At 37.7% G+C, this 23,134-nt stretch overlaps 1 protein-coding gene across 4 annotated transcripts; it reads right to left on the reverse strand.

Annotated features, from left to right (window-relative positions):
* Positions 1-647: 647 nt before the first annotated feature.
* PNISR (PNN interacting serine and arginine rich protein) lies at positions 648-21,584 on the reverse strand. Of its 4 annotated transcripts, XM_083350016.1 has the most exons (12): positions 21,479-21,584; positions 17,415-17,523; positions 13,848-14,033; positions 9,785-10,011; positions 7,192-7,378; positions 6,263-6,453; positions 5,744-5,881; positions 4,958-5,057; positions 4,263-4,316; positions 2,915-3,085; positions 1,286-2,393; positions 648-1,012 (listed from the first exon to the last, which is right to left on the reverse strand). In XM_083350016.1, the coding sequence occupies exons 2-12, from the start codon at positions 17,500-17,502 to the stop codon at positions 985-987; spliced, it is 2,478 nt and encodes an 825-aa protein (XP_083206142.1). In that variant the 5' UTR covers positions 17,503-17,523; positions 21,479-21,584; the 3' UTR covers positions 648-984. The 4 variants fall into 4 exon arrangements, 3 of the variants coding, with proteins under 3 accessions (XP_083206142.1, XP_083206143.1, XP_083206144.1); XR_014490899.1 differs by lacking the exons at positions 648-1,012; positions 1,286-2,393 and having other exon boundaries at positions 4,263-4,414; XM_083350017.1 differs by lacking the exons at positions 648-1,012; positions 1,286-2,393; positions 2,915-3,085 and having other exon boundaries at positions 3,932-4,414.
* Between the last annotated feature and the right edge of the window lie 1,550 nt (positions 21,585-23,134).

Here is a 23,134-nt window from a genome sequence, read left to right on the forward strand (position 1 = left end):
GATGCCATTGACTTTTTGAAGTACATGAAAGACCAAAAAGAAAAATTCCCATCTCTGACAGGAAGATATAAGATGCCTAAGCCTACTTTCAATACCAAGATCTCTTTTCAGTTCATGTTTACCAAGCAAAAAACTGCTTACTTTAGCATTTGCCAAGATGTTATAAACAGCATTATTTTTATTTTGCAATCATCATCTTAGTTGATAAGTTGTAAGATTAGACCCAGTTAAACTTATTAACACAAGGTTACGGTATTTTAGTGACCTCTAACATTATAGTTACAGAAAGAAACTGAGTCAAAAGCAATATTAACTTCTCCAATCATACAAAGAAGAATGTTCCAAAGCTATAAACTTATTTCATGTAAGTAGTTAAGATACTTGGAATTACTATTTCTGTTTGGCTAGTCTTGGTATGTCTTATAGTAATTATCCACATTTCATTCATACACAGTATGATGAAACATACCATTAAAATAAAACAAAAACCTTTGGGTTTTTTCCCCAAACAGTTATTTTATCAGAGGATTGACTCAGATTTATCCAAAGATGAAACCCCGAATTTAAATTATTAAGCATTTTACAAAAGAAAAATGCCTTGCAAATAAATATTTAAAATAAATTAAAATAGAAGAATTAAACAAAAATGAACCAAAGAACTTTATTGACATCACAGTACATTCAATAGCAATTTAAGAACATTACAGCTGAAAGAGAATGACGTATTTCATAGCCTTAGGTAAGCACTACTGTTTTGAAAAATGTAAATACAAAGAAATCCTAGCAAGTACTTAACTCCGAGCAGTGTTTTCCAAAAAATACAGCTATTTACAGATCTTTTTCTTTTTCTTTTTTTTTAAAAAAGGGGTCAGCTTTCATCTACATAGCCACAACTGTAGCCTCTATAATAAGCCTCTATAATGAGACAAGCCCTTAAAAACTCATGGAATTTTTAAATCATTATGACTAGTGTCATATCATTCCTCAGTGTTTACGACGAGGAGTCATTGATCTGAAAAATAAAGAAAAAGTGGGGAAAATTAAAGGGAAAAGGATCACAGAAAGCATACACATTAGGCTTAATAACTGTATTTCTTTTTTTTTTTTAAAAAGCGATCAAAGGTTATCTCCCCATCCCGCCAGAAGGATAAAACTACAGAAATTAGTTTAATTTGCAATATATATATATGTATATATATATATAAATATGTTGCAGGCAAGCATGATGAAGAATCGAAATATAAAAAAGTATATAAATCAAGCAAAATACTTAAAAGAATACTACCTTGATCGTGATTTAGACTTGTGTTTGCGGCTTGCCTTCTTACCAGACCTTTGAGATTTCTCCATGGACTGTGACCGACTATGCTTTGATTTCTTCGGCTTCTTTTCTTTGCTGCTGCCTCGTGACTCAGAACTGCTTCTCGTGCTAGTTTCTGAACCTGAATGCTTTTTGCTCTCTTTGGTGGAACTTCTCTTGCTTTCCTGCCTAGAATCGTGCCTTAACATTTTGGAAGACATGGAATCACTACGAGAGAAGGTTCTTTCGCTCTCTCTTTTTCTTTTTAATCTCTCTTCGTGATTGCCAGCTTTACTGTCTTTCTCTTCTTTCCTCTGTTTCTCCCTGCGCTTCTCCTGCTCTCGGTCCCTCTCCCTGTTCTTCCTTTTATCTTTCTCTATGCTCCGACTGCGTTCTTTTTTTCTCTCTTGAATTTTGCTATCGTGACTATGTTTGTGCCTGTTCCCGCTTATGCTCCTGTGCTGATCTTCGCTTTTATGCCTATCTCGACTCCCGCTACGAGTGAAATGGCTAGCAAGTCTGTCTCTTGAGTGACTGTCACTTCTACGTCTTTCCCAGTTTCGGTCATGGGAAGGACTATGATTTCGTCTCCTCTCCCTTCTTTCGATACTCTTGTGCCTGCTAGACCTCTGTCTTTCTCTTACCTTACCCCTGCTCCTACTCCTTTCTCTTCTGTTTCTATGTGAATAGCTCCTACTTCTGCTGCGCCTAACTTTAGGCGACCTACTATGACGTCTTTTTTTTCTTTTGGGGGAGGAAGAATGGGTAGAGCTGCGACTGCTGCCTGAACTGCTACTATAAGATGAACTACTAGCTGTGCTGCTACTGCTGCTACTGCTGCTACTTCTGCTATTATTACTTGAGCTAGCACTACTTGAACTTTTTGATCTACTCCTTCCTGCTCTCTCTTTTTCTTTCATCTCTTTTTTGGGTTCGATGTCTGGTGTTATTTCTTTTGGAGACTTTTTCTTTTCACTAAAGGCGTCCTCCTCCTCGGCTTCTTTCGCATCTTCTAGTGGTGAATTGCTGCCTTGCTCTTTACTGGCAAGTTCACTCATCTCTTTTGCAATTCTCTCATTTTGGAGTTTTTCTTCTGTAAAATTTGTGCCAAAGAGAAACAGATCCCAAAATCATACAAATAAAGTGGAACCGATTCATAACTATTCCTGTTATTCTGGCCAGTAACAATTTTAAGATAAAATGTGTAAGAATAGTAATTCTTTTACAATTGTTCCATGGCAGCAAAAATCACTGGATGACTCTCAGGAGAACATACAACAGAGGCAGGAGTAACCCTAACCTGATTTCCTATAATTAGTTTACCATAAGTTCAGTAGCTTTGCTTGGGTATATAATATCACATAAGTTAGGCCTGTGCAGATCATCTGATTAGGTGCTTGTGAAAGGTCTCCATGGATCTGTGTCACTAAGGTATAAAGCCACCACAAAGACATGGCATGACTATTTCAAGGCCTTATCTTTGCATGTGTGCACAAAAGAGGCTTCTGCCCTAACTGCCTCATCAAATGCTACACATAGATTTAACATATTAAAGAGGTTAAAGTATTCTGCTATAAGCATTAAGAGTCCCTCCCCCTATACATATACACATACCTTCCTGCTGTTTCTCTAGCAGTAGTTGCTGTTCTCTCTCCTTCCTCCAAAATGCTTCTTGTTTTTGCCTGATTCTGTGTCGTAGTTCCTCATCATCAGTGTCAGATGACTCAGAGCCTCTGTCACTCCTCTCATCGTCACTGTCTCCTGATCCATAACCACCCAGTCCACCTGCGTGCATAAAGCCTAGTCTATCATGAGGAAAGATTAATCCTGGTTCTTAATATTTCTGCAGGGCAAAGAGGAGTGCATATTGCCCATCTTTCACTTCTTCACTGAAGAAGCCACTTATTCTGGAGGAAGTGCCAATGCTGGTTGACTGGAGTGTTCAAGGACCACACATCTGACCTGCTGTTCAGTATCTGGTTTTACTTCATCCGGAATAGCTTGCCATGTTTTCAAGCAAGCAATCGCTAAGATTACATACTTTCTGCTCAATATGAGTAAAAAAAGCTCTTTACAGAGCCAGAACCAAATGCTTAGAGTACATCAGCAAGAAAATAGACTCTGAAGTGCAATGCCTAAGTTCTGTCCTTCAAGATATTGTTACAGTGATTTCAGCCAGCTTCAATATCCAGGGCTTTAAAAAGTCCCAATGCCAATCAGTTGTCTAGTGTTCATAAACAACTGTACATTAAAAAGGTACAGATATGCAATAGGAATGGACTTCTCTTCCCCCAAAAGATAGATCTGAAAAACTGGTAGAAAGTAATCTTGAGCATCTGGTTCAGAAGCATTTTTACTTTCTTTCCCAGGTTCTTAATTTTTATTTACCAAATACATTTAAACTAACAGAAGAATTCATCATAGTGGTCAAAATAATATATTTATTTAATGTCACAATAATACGACAGCATTATCAATGTTACACTGACATGCAAAGTTTTTTTACACAATCTATTACAACATAGGATGCAATTCTGAATTTCATATCCAGCATGTTCTAATATCAAGCACTAGCTATGAGAATTCAAAATATGCATTTGTTGTGTGGGATTTTTGGCAAGACAAAAGTAGTATAGTTATTGTGATTTTTTTAATTTAAACATACATTAACACAGTAAAATTAAAAAAAATAATAATACAAATCATTCAAGTCCATTGTATTTTAGATACCATGTTAAATATCTGGCCAAAAACACCCAATCTTCAATCTCAGGGAAGGCTTGCACAGAAAGAGTACGACTTTTCACAGATTTCAGTATAACTTTTGTGAGGTAAGTCCTAAGTTACTGGATGCTTGCCTAATGCATATTGGATAGTTTCACTCTTGTTTCAATACATATTTAGGAATGCAAGCGACAGCTCTCCCCATTAAGTCCCTCTCAAAAATCAGGAACATACTTACCAAGTCCAGTGAGGGAAGCCAATGCACTGGACTGTGCCAGCTGTTTTGCAGGAGCTTTGTATCACATCAACAACAGGAACAACATGTTAACACAAATAGCCACGTTTTCATAGTCATGAGAGTCTATGGTATTGTTAAATCTACTACTATTGCTGTTTTGTGGAGGAGAGAAAAAACATTAAACATGTATCATCCATTGAAAGCCCAGTCATTTCTGGCCATGATTGTTTAGAAATTTAAACTGTAAATTAATAATGGATACAATTAAAAAGGCAGTTCTTTAGAGTAAGGCATTAACAGATTAATACATTGTACCTGCAACCAGTATATTAATTAATTTACTCAATTATATGAAATAAAGTTACTGTTTTTTTAAAAAGCTGACTAGCAGGATCACAAAAACACTTTATTACACAAGTTTGCCTTATTGGGGTTTTTTTTTGCTCATCTAAATTTCAACTAGAAAATTCTATTTACAAACACATTACAATTTTTAAAAAAGTTGAAAAAATGAAACATTTAACACTATAAACGGTGCAGAACAAAAACAATGTATGATTACAAATGAATTTTTGGAACTTTACATTTAAATTATTTTAGATGCAAATATTATATAAATATATGCTTACATTATTTAAACTATTACAAGATATGCACAAGGACAAATAATAAACCTATTAGAACCCTAAACATACCTTTTATTGCTTTACGATGGACATCTTTAGCCACATAATAAATTTCTTCATTGGTGACATCTAGGAGGATTTCTGTCAGCAACATTTTTGTCAGCAACATCTGAACAAATTTAAAAATAAACATATTCATTCACATGCTATTCTCAACTACCTCAATTCAAGGCATCTCACTTCTTGAAAAAGAAATAGCAACGGGTTTGGCAACAGTCAGAGAAACAAATTTATCTCACATCTTTTTTATGTCAAGAGGAAATACATTTTTGTTGCTAAGAATCAATAATTGGACATTTGTAAGCCTTTGCCATGCCTAATGTAGCTACTGTCTCTTTGTTCACCAGCATATTTAGCAGAAGTTATATGGAGTCCTATGCAAAATATCAAGTAAAAAAATTATTCAACAGTAAACCTTCATTGTAACAGCCCGCAGTTTAACACACTTTGATGCAACAAATGTATTGGCACACCAATATAATTTTTACTTAGCAAGTTGTTGATGTCTCCATTAGAATAATTTGACTAAAGAAGAGCAGCTTTTCTTAATATCTAAGAATGAAATCTTTAACTCATTTGTTATTTCAATAACAGTTAACAATCAAAAGAAACCTTCCTAGTCAAGCTTAAATATATTTCTTTCAAATTACACATTTATAATTACATTTTATCAATTAAGTTAAAAAAATCAGAATTTCATGAGCTATTAATTTTTCTTCAGCCATGGCTCCTATTATATTAACAGTCAAATGTATACAATCATGGCAAATACAGCAGTCCAAAAATTAATTGTACCATCTGATAATCCTTTTCTTCCTCTGTCATTTCTGGTTCACTTTGCTCCTCATGAGCAGTTGGAGATGGGCTTCTGGTGACTTTGCCACTACTTATAGCCTCTACATTATCAAAATCCTCTTCTTCTTCATCACTATCCTATAAAACAAAAATAAATGTAGCTCTTCAACCAGGAACTTTCAGATCTCAAATGTTGACCATTCATATTGACAAAATCAAAAAAGATCTTTTTTGAAAGGAAATGTGAAGGTTAATGTCTATTTTGCCTGATCAAGGCTGCCTGACACGTTACATCATTTTGTCAGAACAAAGCCAGTCTTTTGGGCAGGATCTTGGAATTAACATTATCCATTTGCTTTAGAAGCCTGACAAATTAGGAAAAGAATGGACAAACTACTGCCTTTGCTACCAACACTGTTGGTAAAATACAACTTTATTTTCTAATAATTTAATAATATTAAAATGAAACATTTTAAACATGCAAACCTGTACACACTATACCGGAATTCTTCCACTTACAAATTTACTTTTCTGTGGTAACCGAGGTCCATCTTCTTCTCCTGGTTCTGTATTTTCCTTCTTTTCCTTTTTAGACAGTTGAGAGCGCTGCTGTTCCATTCTCTCTTTTTCTAGCTTCTTCTGTTTTTCCCTTTCCATCTTCTCTAAGCCCTCACGAATCCAAGCAGGTAGAGTTCTACGTTTCACAGCATCTACAGCATCGTAAAGTAGTTACTTAATAAATGCATACTCTCTTAGCCCTATTAGGTTTTTTAAAAGCTAAGTCTCTAATAAGGTTTATAATTCTTTCCATGGGCCATGTCGGCGAACAATTGTTAGGCTGTAGCTGGAGGTCCATAAAGTTGTTCTATTTAAGATGAAGCATGGATAGGTGGAACTAAGTACAGGATGCATATGTCACGGTTCTGACAGACAGAGACAAATAAAGCAGAACTCTGTGGCTTGCAAGTTCCTCAAAGAACATGTTTATTGATAACAAAGTATCAGCACGTCAAAAGTGAAACCAAGTCTGAATAGATACGTAACAATTCCCCAATACAAAGTTAAGAAATCCCACCTCTAAATCTATGCAAGCTACTTACTACGTTCTCCAATACATCTCCTTGGTGGGCTTTTCACGAAACGCCAGCCTGCAGTCCTGGGAGCAGCCAATGACTTTGGTTCCCACTGTTTGGTCTAGCGAAGCACCTGGTAAACCCCCCTCCCTCCGTGCTATGTGTCAACCGAAAATGAGTAGGGAAAATGGCTGCAGCCATGCTCATTTTCAAAGTTGTCAACCGAAAATAAGTAGGGAAAATGCCTGCAGCCACGCTCATTTTTAAAGTTGACAACATAATTCAGTTACGGCTCATGAAACTCAGCGACCAGGAACTTGTATTTTCAAAATGTGTGTATCACGTACATTAAACTAAATATGTTGGAAGACATACCAATTTGAGGGGGTTCCTGTTTCACAGGTAATGTGATTGGTGATCGTTGGCGATCTCTAAATGCTGGTCTTTCCCTTCGATTTTGAGGAGGCGCAGGAGGCGCTGGAGGTCCTGGGGGCCCTGGTGGTCCAGGCTGCCAGTAAGGTGGATGAAACCCACCTTGAGGTGGACCAAAAGTAGTCCCATGCTGAAAAAGTAATGAAGTTCATTTTTCTTTAACTCAATGCTTCAGATTCCCCTAACAGTTTCTCAGTAAAAAGATGAAATGGGGGAGAAAAGAAAAGAAGAAGAAAAGAGGGACCATCTCTATATAGAATATTTTTTTGTTTCTACTAGAGACTCCAGAGTACTTTAGGCATAACACAAAGATTAATGAGGAAAAGAAGGATCTTTACCACTTAAAAAGTAATTTTGTAATAGAGAAGCCCATGCTGTATTACACTCTGGCATTAGAAAACATATGCAGTTTTAAAAACAAAACATAATATGGAGCTGGAATCTTCCATTAAGGAAATAGAGGCCCAAGAATCTACAGCAGGGGTGTCAAACTTGCAATGTCACATGACGTCGCGATATAGCGCAACTTTTTTTCCATTGACAGCAATAGGGTGGGTACATTTTTGGCATGACACATCCAGCCCGCGAGACCCCTGATCTACAGGAACATAATTTTATTATTTTTTTAGAGGTTTGCCATTTATTAGTAGGTTATCAGGATGTTCCTATTATTCTAATCTTTTTTTCTGAAGTAATTTCGACAGGCAAAGGGAATTAAATCACGTGTTCTTATAATGAGCACATGATACTGTATAGTTTTTCTGCAATATAAGTGAATTATGCTTGTGAAAGCAAACAAGCCTAAGTAACTCATTAGGTCAAATTTTCATGATTAATTCTCATTTCTTAAGCAAAAATTATTTGACATATTTTATTTAAGTAAGTAAATAACCTCTTTATGGTTAAAGAGTATGCTTAACATCAGTTGCCAAATACTCAATATACAATGCTGATCATTAAGAGCGTGATGTACATGAAGTACATTGATGTTTCTTCTTTTAATGAAAGATGAGTAAAAAAACAAAAACTGCCCGTACTGTTTTTAAAGGATTTGTGCAATCAAGCAATTTTTGTCTTGCTTTTATTACTGAAATATCAGTACAACCATTTTTCAGAGTATGTGTGAGGAGGAAGCATGCATTCTTTTAAACATGAATCATGATTTTAAGAAATAAAATTTACTCATTATCAGAAATAAAACCATCCAATGTTTTCCTAATAATTTAAGATTTTCTCTCATGTGCTATCCGCACTGTTGGAAAATGTGGATTTAAGAAATGAATTAATTTCAGTTGCATGTTGTCAACTTCAGCTATGTTACTGCTAGAAGAAAGGCTGCTACAGAAAGCTAGTCAATTGTGGTCATTGTGCCACCCTTCCCGTTGTTAATATATAATCTTCGTCAATTTTTTCTTCAATCTCAGTTCCATTAATACATCAATGTGGATCTATGGGATGGGGTATATTTTATTCAAAACTTTAGATGACTAATCTACCGAATAAATTAAAGTTTGCAACCTTTGACCAACCATATAGACATAAAAAGGTAACTTATTATGAAGTCTCTTCACTTACTTTGTACATATCTATTAAGTGTAACATCAAATCTTAGTATAGCATTAACACATAACTGAGAAAAATGTAGCCATACTTTGTGTTCCTGAAACAGTACATCTAATGCTGTTTAAGTTGTACCAAGAACTCCATTCATAGATGTAACATCCAGAAACACGCAGATATCAGATGTGCAGAAATTCTCATGCCCTGCCCACCTTTCAGTCTAGAGAGTAATTCTCTGCTTTCACCAAAATGAATGGGAATGCCTACGTACATAAAAGTGCTCCAGCACACTTTTTAACTAACTAGCGGAAAACAAATGAACTTGGGTCCCTAAATAAAACTGTATTCTCCAGTTCTGACTTACTCCAATTTCAGAGTGGCTAAAAATGTATGCATCTTGATTGTATACAATATTTAACTTTATATTAACCTTTATAATCTTTATACATATTTACAAAAGTATTATTTATTCAGAGAATTAATATGGAGAATCTCAACATATTTACAGGCTTATTCTTAGTTTTAATATTAAATAATTAATCTCATCCTTACGATGTTATTTTTCTCCTTTACAAAACATGAATCTGTTTAAATAAACACAACTATCCCTTATATACTTTTTAATATATAAATATCACATGGGGATTTTAAAAGCAATTAAAAGGGGAAAAAAATCTCCCCCCCCAAAAAATGAGGGAAGTAATATGTAAATAAAATTTACATTCACGTGCAGCTGAATTTTCTCAGACCTTTCATAAGTTATCCCTAACAGAACATATCACACTAATCCAGTCCAGCTCAACCTATGCATTACAGCCAATCTGACTAAGAATTCAGTTGGTAGTACAACTAATTGAGCTGGGTAAATGTTTGAAAACAAATCTATTTTAATAAACAAGTAAACTCTGTTGAAATCTGATTTAGAGCAATGCTGCCGGAACTCTGCATGCTTATATTAAAATAACAAATGTTTCACCTGATAGTCAAACTGGTTCACTGGCCCCATTGCAAAGTTATCAGGTGGTGGTCCCCCAAAGTTGTGATTATTTTGATTAAATATATGCCTGTTGTCAGGTGCAAATTCCCCACTATCCTGACTGTTACTATCTTCAGATGGAGGAACGATATCCATTGATCCAGGGGCTGGAGGAATCCATGGCTGATCTGGAGGCGGATGAGGCGGTTGGTGGGGCATGTTCCATTCTGTTTTGGTGTCATAACAAAAATGTTAATAATCATTTTAATTAGTGGTTAATCAGGCTGTATTGATGTTTATAATGAAAGATGTATCATTAAATATTTCTGGTTTCCAGTTTTGTATGAATCCAAACTATGTTTAATAGGCTTTTGTATGAACAATATTTAAGCAGATCACAACATCTATTACAATCAGGAAAAGTCTATATTGTATCAGCTAATTTTTCCTCCCCTCAATTTGGCCTTTCAGATCTGAAATACAAATTCGAGGATAGAGATAAGAATAATCTTTATCATCAAAGAAAATATTGATGTCAAATAAAATGGATGTGAGCTACCAAAGCTATGTAATAATACATTTATTAGCATTTAAGTTGCCACAAAACTCTTGTTTCTGCTGGCTAAGCTAACACAATATCCCTCTGGAGAATAATTACTTATGTCAGCTTCTCCAGCTATTTTAGATTATCACTTTCAGCATCCACATTGCATATAACTAATGGTAATTCTGGATATGGCTGATTAAAAAAAAGTATTTCAATGAATCTGGACAGCACTTGCTAGGAATCAATTCTAGTTGAAAAAAGGCTTTTTTGTATAAACTGGTTATTTTACACAGCAGAAATTGAATACTTTATGGTGCTCTATGTTTCTGAAGTTCAGGTCACAAGAGTACTAGCTAGTATAGTAAAATAATAATGGATAATGGAAATAGAAGTGCAATAATGTTTGTAAAGCCACATCTACAGTTGCAAGAAAAAGTATGTGAACCCTTTGGGATTACGTGGAGTTTTGCGTGAATTGGTGATAAATGCGCTCTAAACGTCATGTAAGTCACAACAATAGAAAAACACAGTCTGCTTAAAATAATACTACACAAAAATTAGCTGTTATCATGTTTTAATTGAACATAACATGGAAACATTCACAGTATGTGAACCTCTAGCCTAATGACTTCTCCAAGAGCTAAGTGAGGGGTGACATAGCAGTGTTCCAATATCTCAGGGGCTACCACAAAGAAGAGGGAATCAAGCTATTCTCCAAAGCACCTGAAAGCAGGACAAGAAGCAACGGATGGAAACTAACCAAAGAGAGAAGCAACCTAGAACTAAGGAGAAACTTCCTGACAGTTAGAACAATTAACCAGTGGAACAACCTGCCTCCAGAGGTGGTGAATGCTCCAACACTGGAGGTTTTTAAGAAGAGACTGGACAGCCATTTGCCTGAAATGGTATAGGGTTTCCTGCCTGAGCAGGGGGTTGGACTAGATGACCTCCAAGGTCCCTTCCAACTTTATATTATTATTATTATTATTATTATTATTATTATTATTATTATTATTATTATTATTATTATTATTATTATTATTATTATCAGAACAATTTAATTGGAGCCAGGAGTGAGCCAACCTTGACTCCAACCAGTGTGATGATATTGGATGTGTTGCTGACAGCTGTCCTGCCCTTTAAAAACACACACCTGTTTTGGGTTTACTGGTCTCAAGAAGCACTGTCTGATATGAACCATGCCTTGCAGAAAAGAGCTCTCAGAAGACCTACGATCAAGAATTGTTGATTTGCATGAAGCTGGAAAGGGTTACAAAAGTATCTCCAAAAGCCTTGGTGTTCATGTGTCCATGGTAAGACAGACTGTCTACAAATGGAGAAAGTTTAGCACTGTTGCTACTCTCCCTAGGCGTGGTCGTCCTGTAAAAATGACTGCAAGAGCACAGCGCATAATGCTTAATGAGGTAAAGAAGAATCCTAGAGTGTCAGCTAAAGACCTACAGAAATCTCTGGCACATGCTAACATTTTTGTTGACACATCTAATATAAGGAAAACATTAAACAAGAATGGAGTACATGGGAGGACACCACGGAGGAAGCCATTGCTGTCCAAAAAAAATATTGCAGCATGTTTGAAGTTTGCAAAAGAGCACCTGGATGTTCCACAGCACTACTGGCAAAATATACTGTGGACAGATGAAACCAAAATTGAGTTGTTTGGGAAAAACACACAACACTATGTGTGGAGAAAAAAAGGCACAGCACACCAACATCAAAACCTCATCCCCACTGTAAAACATGGCGGAGGGAGCATCATGGTTTGGGGCTGCTTTGCTGCCTCAGGGCCTGGACGGATTGTTGTCATTGATGGGGAAATGAATTCCAGAGTTTATCAGGACATTTTGCAGGAAAACGTACGACCATCCGTCCGCCAACTGAAGCTCTGCAGAGGATGGGTGACGCAACAGGACAATGACCCAAAGCATACAAGTAATTCAACAAAACAATGGCTTCAATAGAACAGAATAGGCCTTCTGGAGTGGCCCAGTCAGAGTCCTGACCTCAACCCGATTGAAATACTGTGGCATGACCTTAAGAGAACGATTCACACCAGACATCCTAAGAATATTGCTACACTGAAACAGTTTTGTGCAGAGGAGTGGTCCAAAATTACTCCAGATCGTTGTGCAGGTCTGATCTGCAACTACAGGAAACATTTGGTTGAGGTTATTGCTGCCAAAGGAGGGTCAACCAGTTATTAAGTCCAAAGGTTCACATACTTTTTCCACCCTGCACTGTGAATGTTTCCATCTTATGTTCAATTAAAACATGACAACAGCTAATGTTTGTGTAGTATTATTTTAAGCAGACTGTTTTTTTCTATTGTTGTGACTAACATGACGTTTAGAGCGCATTTTATGGCCAATTCATGCAAAACTCCACGTAATCCCAAAGGGTTCACATACTTTTTCTTGCAACTGTATGTTACAGAATATGGACATATTTAAAAGTTTAAAATAGCAAGACCAGCTGGAACATCACAATATTTAAAATAAATATTTTCTCTTCTTCCAGTGAACACTTTGAAAACCCTGTTTTATACGTTTGCAGTACAATTAATCCTAAAATGGCAAAAAGTCAAGAGGAATGATGCTGAACGCTAAGATGTCAACACTCACACACACAAACACACACACACACAAACAACCCAAAGAGAACAAGCCCAGTTTTTTAACTTTCTTTAAAAGGCTTGCAGGTTATTTGTATAAGATAAATCCTAAACATGACAACGTGCAACTTGTCTGAAATAAGTTGGGTGACTCAATGAAAAATTTCTTCATATCTCTGTACAACATAAATTGATATTATGCCTCAGTTGAGGGGGAACTGCTCTTTGAAATACTATTGTCTAAAATGTATTTTTTTAAATGATTCCATTTAATTGCTTATTGCACCTTTTTATACTGCATGTATTCCTTTATCAAGGGTAATTTCTGCTATAAATTTCTGTTAAATTCAAAAACCAATGAATATTCTTTTCTTTAACTCAGAAAGATTTTCGTTGCTTTTTTTTTACTCAAGCTGTAGAAAATGTATTAATGAAAACTATTCTAAAATGCTTTTGGGAGCAAGCATTGAACCAAATAAAATTGTTGGGGAATAACTCTGTCCTATTGGTTTGTTGCCAGTCCTGTTCAATTTTTATGCCTGTCTATACAACTCTGAATTTATGTCACCTTTCTAACAATTTATAGTATAGTCGTGTTACAAAGCTTGATTTTCAAAGCAACTACAGATTATTCTCTGATCACAATGAGTCCATCTATGAAGTCTAACTGAGGCAAGAGAAATCCAGAAGATATCATAAATCTGTATAAGCAATAGTTGAGAGAATCAATACTCCTTGTCCTTCCCATAAAAGAAATTTTGCCCGGTATTGACAGAATGTTGCAAACTAAATCAGATTTAATTTGGAGTAGTGCTCTTGTAAGAATTATATCTACAACTAGGAAGATTCCAAGGGCAGTGGAGAAAAAAAAAAGACCAACAACGTACCTGGCTGCCACATCCTGTTGAAATTTGGATCATTCTGAAAATTACTATGGTTGTTTGGACCAGGTTCCATTCCTGTCATCTCCTGGCCATTTGGCATCATTCCTGGCTGTTCTACCACACCCTGTTGCCCCGACGCTTCCCGCTGAGCAATCCATGCTTGAGCTAATGCAGCCCAGTCAATTTGGCCTAGAAACAGAATTAGATTTGCAATGTATAGATTTCCACCACACATCCAAGAATTGAATTTTATTCATACGCCAGCTTTATTTTATAAAAGCTAGGGGGGAAAGTATTCTTAGCATTGTTTACCTAGAACAGGGGTAGGCAACCTTGGCTCTTTTATGACTCGTGGACTTCAACTCCCAGAATTCCTGAGCCACCATGGCTCAGTATGGAAACCTCTCCCTTTCTCCTCAGCATGGCTGGCTCAGGAATTCTGGCAGTTGAAGTCCACAAGTCATGAAAGAGCCAAGGTTGCCTACCCTTGACCTAGACAGTCCTGTTAAAAGACGAAGAATTACTAGACACGGACTCCATTTCAATGCAGCTTTCATAGAGAACCCATTGAGTGCACCATAATGGAGTGCATTACTTTATCACTACATTCTGGAGGAATCTAACATTGATACCACATCCCTTGCAGCAATTCTCCACTGACCCACTGAGAGATTTGAGCTTTCCTGAATTAAGAACTTATTTCTGGGGGGAAAAAAGCAAAGCTTTATAACTCAATTCTGAACGTGGGCCACTTTCAGTGTTTTTTAAACATTTAAGCACTTATATCAAGGGTGTCAAACTGCCGGCCCACAGGCCGGATGTGTCACACGAAAGCCACGCCCACCCCATTGCCAGCAATGGCAAAACTGTCCCGATACGTTGCCTGACGTCACGTGATGTCACAAATTTGACATGTCTGACTTATATGAGCACTCAGATATAAAGTGATACCCCTGAGTCCTTAGGGAGAAGGGCGGCATATAAATTTAATAAATTCAATTCAATTCAATGTGAGTGAATGAGAGAAATCAAGAGAGAGATCACTGACGTAGATGTGTCTTAGCCTTTTCTTCTACTCTTCTACAAAAACACTTCTTCTGAAAGAAATAATTGTAATGCTCAGGCATTCAAGGACTACTACATTCTGTTTCTGTGTTCCTCCTCTGTTAACAGAATATTGGTTTGTTGTAACAATTAACAGAACTGGAACACCTGCCTCAAGTTAGTGACGATCATGAATGATGAATATATAGACCAGCTATTCTGAGCGGTGGCTCAGTGGGTTAGGACGTTGAGCTTGTCGATCAGAAGGTTGGCAGTTTGGCGGGTCGAATCCCAAGTGCCGTGTAACAGAGTGAGCGCCTGTTACTCGTCCCAGCTTCTGCCAACCTAGCAGTTCGAAAGCACGTAAAAATGCAAGTAGAAAAGTAGGGACCACTATGGTGGGAAGGTAACAGCGTTCCGTGCGCCTTTGGCGTCTAGTCATGCCGGCCACATGACCACGGAGACGTCCTCGGACAAGCGCTGGCTCTTCGGCTTTGAAACGGAGATGAGCACCGGCCCCTAGTCGGAAACGACTAGCACGCATGTGCGGGGGGAACCTTTACCTTTACCTTTATTCTTTTCTACTTTCTTGTTTTATAAAAGAATAAAAAGCTATTAACAACATGACAGAAAGATAGCATAGGCATATAAAGGAAAAGGCACACATGTAGCTGGTTTGGATAAAATAAAGCACATTTTAAAGAAAAGGTAGAGATCCCACAACTTGCAGTGGATGGGGCCAACGTTTCTTAAAGAGTATGGGGATTTTAAATAGCAAAATGGGTGACTTAAGCTTCTCGAGGTATAAAGTTGGTCCTTTTTGCCCCTTAACCCTACCACTGATACATAAAAGGGCAAAAAAGAGGAATCCCCAATTCCAGTGATGTGTCATGACATCATTGAATATATTCTTTCCAAGTCTCAGAAGTCAAGTTTTTTTTTTAAAAAACCAAAAATTAGTAATGCTCCTGCCACAAGAAAGTTGTCCACCTCATTTTAAAGGAGCTCATTAACTTTTGCCATCAAACCTCCCTTAATATAATCTTAATGTACACACACATCTTCATTAAAAATTCGAACATCAAAATGAACATAATGAACTATGAAAACAATAAAATGAAACCTTGAGAAAGGTGGGCTTATTCTAATGGTGTAACCAAAAGGTTCTTCATACCTCTGGGCTGAGTCTGCACCTCCCCAAAGGAGGTACACATCGCTTTTTGAACAACCCTGTCTTAAAGAGGTAAGGATCAAAGAGCAAGGAAGTCTTTTAACCAGCTTCTCCCTATATTATTTTGCATTCTGCTATTGTACGAGAAGCACGCATTTGGGCAAAATACTGAACAATTTAAAATTCGTATCAGGACAGTGCACTATAAAATGAAGAATATCTCAAATTTAAAAGAGAAATGAGTTTAGAAAGTCTACAGTACAATGTATTTTGATAATATGGTGTTTGAGAACCACCAAAACTTCCATTATGCATATGATTCAACAGACTTATAGTCTCAAATAGTCTTTCTGTATTTTTCAGTATTGCTAAAAACCTGACTTTCCCCGAAAATAAGACTGAGTCTTTTTTTTTTTTTGGCCTCCAAAAGAGGCACAAGGTCTTATTTTGGGGGGATGCCTTACTTATCTCCGGCACCAAGAGCCCAGCCAAGCAGGTTCACTTCTTCTGCGGCCAAATGAGCAGCTGCATTCTGGCCTGCCTTTTGCAGTCAGGCCTTCCCAGAAGGCCTCTGCAGCAAAGAACCGAGCAATGGATTCAATCCATAGCTTGGTCCTTGGCTACAGAGGTCTTGAAGAACCGAGCTATGGATTCATAGCTCGGTTCTCGGCTGCAGTGGCCTTTCAGAAAGGCCTGTGACTAAGAAATGTAGGCCTAGCTGCAGAAAACACCACAGAAGAAGTGAGCCGGTGAGAGGCCTGGCTGCAAAGTAAGTGGGTGCAGGGCCCATGGGGCAGATCCATACCCTACCCCCGCCCTAGCTTGATTTTTAAGTGTGTGCCTCGCCCCAAACCTAGGGCTTATTTTTGGGGTATGGCTTATATTAGGCCCACCCCCAAAAATCAAGCCAGGGCTTATTTTTAGGGTAGGGCTTATTTTCGGGGAAACACGGTGTGTATATATATAGCTAACATATTTATTTATTATAATAGTCCAAAACACCTTCATTGCATATCAGCGAATTGGGAAATGCGAATTGGAAGAAGGTGTTGTTTAAGAATTTCAATAAAGGCATCCTGGGATAGAAAATAAATCATTAGCTCAGCACATATTGCTGGTTACCAGCATTTTTTCCTATTCACTTAAGAGTCTGAAGGAGTACCTACAAACAATATAAAAGCAACCTGTTACAACTTTCAAAATATTGTAAACACTAAAAAACAGTTTGTTAGGTAACTCATCACTAGCACATTTTTCTATCTGAATGAAAGAGTAACATTCAAACCCAGCTTACAAAATGTGGATTACTATCTTAACTTTCATGCTGAATTGCACAATCAAAGCTATTTACTTACTTGGATCTTGCTGATGCTGAAATGACTGCATCCATTGCTGCTGATTCAAAGGCCACTGTTGCCAAGGCTGCCCACCTTGATCCCACATCTTTAATTATTTAGATGTTCTCTATTTGAGCAAAAATAACATTTCAAATTTGAGTACAAGCATCAGTTTAAGCCATTCAATTGTGTACAGTGACAACCAATCTTTTCCAAACTTATTTATCACAAAGCTAGCCAAACCTTATTCCAAAAAATTATGATGTTCTTGTAATCACAACATTCCACAGAAACTATATAGGATTTTCCTGAAATTTGCTATTGCTTGAGACTTAGTAAGCTGCAACATCAAACAAAAATATTTGAATGTAAGTATTTTACCATTCTGATTGCAAAACTGTCTATCAAATTTTAAAGTGCTACAAGATCTGCTATCCTGGGCTGATCTTAGCAAGCAATTTAAAAGCCACAAGTTTTAATTTCCAATTATTTTAATTTGATTTTCTGCTGTATTTTTAAACAGCCATCATTTATACAAAAACCTTTGGAAAACAGGGAATAAATGAAATAAATGGGAGGAAAAACTTATTTACTCGGGCTAGGAATGTCAAGTATACTTTCCTTTGAGTCACACAGTATGAGCTCAGTGGGCTTATAAATCATAAAAACAAATTTGATAACCATAAACCAAATAAGCACTGTTAGAAAATTATTTTCTTCTGCCTTTTTCACATGGTTCCTATGCAGATTACACAACTCTAAACAATGCTGCATCATATTATATATATTTGAGAATGGTATTAGGTAATATAAAAGCTTAATTTTCAATCCCTTTGCTCCATTAAATACTGCATTCAGACTACATGAAATGGAATGCTTTATTTGGTACACAGATTTTTCTAGCAAACAGGCATAAATCTGCAAAGTTATCCTGATCATAATCTTGCTTACATATTTTATAATTTCACATATTCCCCATTTTCTTTTTAAACCATATTTAAATGGCCTGGTTTTCTTGGTTCGACCACTGTAATTTTATCCTGGAATTCAGACTCTATTTGATTGTAAAGAATATTTGTTGAGCACCTCTAATTATCAAAATACTACTTTATCCCAGAATTTGCTCGTGTGTGTGAATAAAGCTTTGGTGGATATATAAGGTGTTTCAACACCCAGAAGAATCAAGAACAATCCTACAACTTCTAAGACAAAACATAGCTGCAATGTCACAATGCCACTATTTAGGATTTTGTCCTCTTCCAATTAGTGGCATGCACTTCTCTATGTATTTTTGCAGCAAACCTAGAACTCACCTAAAATATGTAAAAAAAACCAAATATTATAAATTAGTAGCCACAATATGCACACTACTAGATGCCTACAACTTAACTTCCTGCTCCCACTTTCTATTTTTATGGTAGATAAAATCAAATTTGGATGCAATAGACAAGATTTGTGCCTGCACACCTCCCTGAAATGATGGAGAAAAATCTGTTAAATCAAGGTTTTTATGCTTCAAGAAAGTTCAGAAATAGGCAGGTTAGTGGGAAAATCAGTAACATCGGAAAAGTGCTGGATAAAATTGAAGTAGTAGAAGTATAAAATTCTTCAGATGAAGAGAAAATCGTCATTTAAGCAATAACATACATTCCAAGAAATATAGCCACTCCTAGCAGTTTTCTGTCTATAAAGACATTACTTTTCTTTATTAATTTAAAACCAATAAAGAATTCTGAAGTTCATTCACCCAAGATCACTGAAATCTACTTTAAAAAGAAATTGAAGGGAGAATCTGATCTTCCCCTGTTGTTCAATACTTCCTACCAAATACTTTATACCTATAATTGGAAGAATAATATTGTGTACATAATAGCATGCAAGAAAGAATCTCTTAGTTCATGCTATTGTCATTTATATTTCTCTTAGTCACTGGATCAACATACCACAATGTTTCTTTACAAAATAATAACAATTGTTTGCCATCATTCACTCCCTAGAGACTAAAATGGACAATGTGAAATTTGAGCGGGCCACGAACAAGGAGTATATATCCGGAGGTGGTGACCCTTTGAGAGCTGTATGCAACGAAATTTCATTTTGATGTATGCCAGTTGGTGTACATTCAAAGTGACAATAAAGTTATCATTATCATTATAAACTTAATATAAAATGCCTTCAGTTTACTGAACATTGGGTTGAAGTATGGTAAAGTTTGTAAACGCAAAAAACTCTTAATCATTACATACATATTTTCCTAACATAGTATGATCAGGTAATTTGAAAAATAATGACAGATTCATTCAAAAGCATCAATGAATCTAAAACAAATACAGGTAGTCCTCAAATTACAACAGTTCATTTAGTGACCATTCAAAGTTACAACAGCTATGAAAAAAGTGACATGACCATTTTTCACACAACCTTTGCAGCATCACCATGGTCATGTCATCAAAATTCAAATGCTTGGCAACTGGTTCATATTTATAACAGTTGCAGTATCCTATTTTCATATGATCATTTTTGCAACCTTTTGACATGGCAATGGAGAAGCCACATTCACTTAACAACTGTGTTACTAACTTAACAACTGCAGTGATTCACTTAACTGTGGCCAGGAAAGTCATAAAATGCGGCAAAATTCACTTATCAAATGTCTTGTTTAGCAACAGAAATTTCAGGCTCAACTGTGGTAAGTCGAAGACTACCTATATTTCTGATTTCGTTTAGAAATTGAAAGTTAAAAAATAGTCCCCTCCTCCAAGGAGATGAGCATCACTGCATTCCCATTAAGCATTATTTTAAGAACATATTCTGGAGAAATATACAATCTGAAATATGATATGAAAATGACACTACATTACAAAGTTAGGAATACGACTTAAATAGATTTATTATTTAAATCTAATTATGCTGCTATTGTTTACAATTCCAACATTTCTGAAAATAAGTTGACCAGGGTTATTATTCCTCCAAAATGACAAATCTCTGTTAGTCACCTGCAGCCACAAGGAAAAATCAAGACACAACCAAATGAATGGTTGCTTACAACTTAGCTTGTGTATCTCATCAGAGCTGCTTTTGTTACTTTTCATACAACCAAAGTGAGGCTATCACTTTTTCCAGTAGCTGTGGGTTGGAACTGTGTTGAAATGGCACAACTCCCTATACTGTGTCAGGAAGAATTCCATTCTACATTTCGAAACCAAAATCCAGACCCAGAGCAGTTGTAATTGTTTCACATCGATATCCCCTTAAGTTCGGCAAACTACTTCCAATAGTGGTCAACCTGATCTTTCTGGGCAGTCCAGAAACATCACCTGAAGACAGCAGCTCTTTTTGTACCCCACACACACCCATATCCAGAATTTCGGGTACTATTTTAATTATTTCACGGGCATCCTATTAAAAGTGGGGAGAGCCTGCTTCTGAATAAACAACCACAGGATGATACTAACCACATCAGAATATATACAAGTTCTTTTTCCATGCGAGTAATACAAGCCACACACACACACACACACCTTTCACCCCATCTCCTAGCTATCAGCAATCCCGCCCAAGGTCGGCCCAGCATGTTGTTTACAACACAATGTGTGCGCCTGGCTCCTGGCCTTCTCACGTGGCAACCATGGCAACAGAACTAAGCTGTCGCCCCAAGTGTCAATCCAGGCTTTATCCCGTTGAGATTAGGGGGCCTCAACGCAGGCGCACACAAGGCTCGTTAAAGAGCCCAATCTCAGCCCGCCGCCTGGATAGTCCAGCAAGATCAGGGCGCATGCGCACAACGGGGTCTGTTTTCTCTCTCCACCCACCCACCCCACTTCCCCGTTACCAGTACCGCGAATGCGCCTGTAGGAAACGATCGGCCATCCCGGAGAAGCGAAGTAGACTAGCGGGTCGCCCTGAGTTCTTAATCCGAACCCAGAGCACCGGCCTTGCATCTTCTTCCCCTCCCCCTGCCTCGCCGCAGCGAGCTCCGCCTGTTCAGATTTCAGCGCCGACCACAAATGGTGGAAGGAATCAACTCTCCGGCCGGCTCCCGCCTGTTCTCAAACGCAGCCGCTACGCAGGCAGTTACTCACCCCGCCCGCGCCTCCTGCGCTGACCGGTGACACTCGCAGCACTTCGGCTGCCTCCGTCTCTCCGGTTAGCTTTGCGTTAGCCACACAAAATGGCGCCCGCTGTCACTCACCCGGAACAGCAAGTTACGTCATTGCAACCCGGTGGAGAAAAGCCTGCCCTTTGAGTCTGTCAGCCATCTTAAGTCAGGGCGGAGGCGTTGACCGAGAGAAATCAGGAAGGGGAAGAGTTCCAACTGCTCCTCTCCGGAGCTGTTGGGAATGATAGTACAAATATCTGGAAAGCTTACTCAACCATTGCATTAGAATCTCCGAGAGTGAAGAATCTTTTGCAACGGTCAAGTTTTATGGTAACTAATTTTTGGTTTGCCGACAAGCGAAACTTATCGTGCAAGTTCCTGGCTGGAAGTGTTCTGTACGCGCCATTTTTACTAAGGTCCTGGAGCTCCTTATTGACGCACGCGCCGCTTTTCCGCCAGCGCGATCGAAATTGCGACCGATTTGATTCCGCTCTGTGCTAGTCTTTCGCGTTTTCAAACGAGCTAAACCACCTGCTGCAGAATTCTGCACATCCGCTATATAGCAGCAAAGAGACGGGTATTCAAATAATCTTTCTATCTGGCATAATTGCTTTTGGTCTGTTGACAGTAACATTTGAGGATGTTTTAGCATTTAAGACAGGGGTCTTCAAACTTGGCCCTTTTATGACTTGTGGACTTCAACTCCCAGAATTCCTCAGCCAGCTTGCTGGCTGAGGAATTCTGGGAGTTGAAGTCCACAAGTCATAAAAGGGCCAAGTTTGAAGACCCCTGATTTAAGAGAATAGGCAATAGAATAATCCTGTGAAGAGCAAAATAATGAACTCAAATGCATCTCGTGAGTGAAAATTAGCAAGGCGTGTTTCGACAGACAGGTCCCGTCCACGGCCAGTACCCATTTTCTAAAGTAAACTTTCTGAAGGTTTAGAACCAGTGATGGGATTCAAATAAGTGAAACAGGTGGTTGCATTCTGTGCCAAAAAGGCCAGCTTTATTTTGTGGCTGATGCCAGGGGAAAGATTTCTGAATATGTTATGTTGTGCTGGATCATCTTGACAGGATATCAAGAACATTTCTCGCTGCCCACATGGGCACATTGGGTTAGCACCACATACATACAGCAAAATATAACAATTTTGTTGAAAAGGCACACTGATAACAGCAATTTATATGAAGAGAACATTTTGTGGCCAAGAGACACGTTTAACATGGTGGAAGTCAGGGATGTTTATGGATGGGGCAATTATGAAAAAATGAGGGGCATGATACAACAATGGGTGGAACTAGGAATTCTGCAAACTGTACAGAGAGAATTTTGGTATTTTGTTTTAAAATTTAATTTATTTTCATGTATTTTTCATGTAGTCTGTGCTACATCCTCAACTATTGAAATAGTTCCTTCCAGGATGGCCTAAATGAAGACCTGTACAACACCTAAGTGGCCCACAGGGCCCCAGGGCAATTGTACGATTGGTGCCTCTTTGCAGAAGAGGTGAAAATAGATCAACACAAGTACCAGTGCAGCCCGGTGAAACCCACCTTCAGGCCAATACCAGAAAAGAGAGCCGAGACAGCCCGGCCATCACTGACCACATTTCGTTCTAATGCATGTTTCAAGTGC

This window comes from Vipera ursinii (assembly GCF_947247035.1).
Source record: "Vipera ursinii genome assembly, chromosome: 1".
In the NCBI taxonomy this organism is placed as follows: domain Eukaryota; kingdom Metazoa; phylum Chordata; class Lepidosauria; order Squamata; family Viperidae; genus Vipera; species Vipera ursinii.

Excerpts from the sequence above, each read along its gene's own strand:
- PNISR (XM_083350016.1), bottom strand. The coding sequence starts at position 17,502 with ATGTGGGATCAAGGTGGGCAGCCTTGGCAACAGTGGCCTTTGAATCAG. Across the intron at positions 14,034-17,414 it reads TCAGCATCAGCAAGATCCAA|GCCAAATTGACTGGGCTGCA; the intron begins GTAAGTAAATAG and ends TTCTGTTTCTAG. Across the intron at positions 10,012-13,847 it reads CAACAGGATGTGGCAGCCAG|AATGGAACATGCCCCACCAA; the intron begins GTACGTTGTTGG and ends ACACCAAAACAG.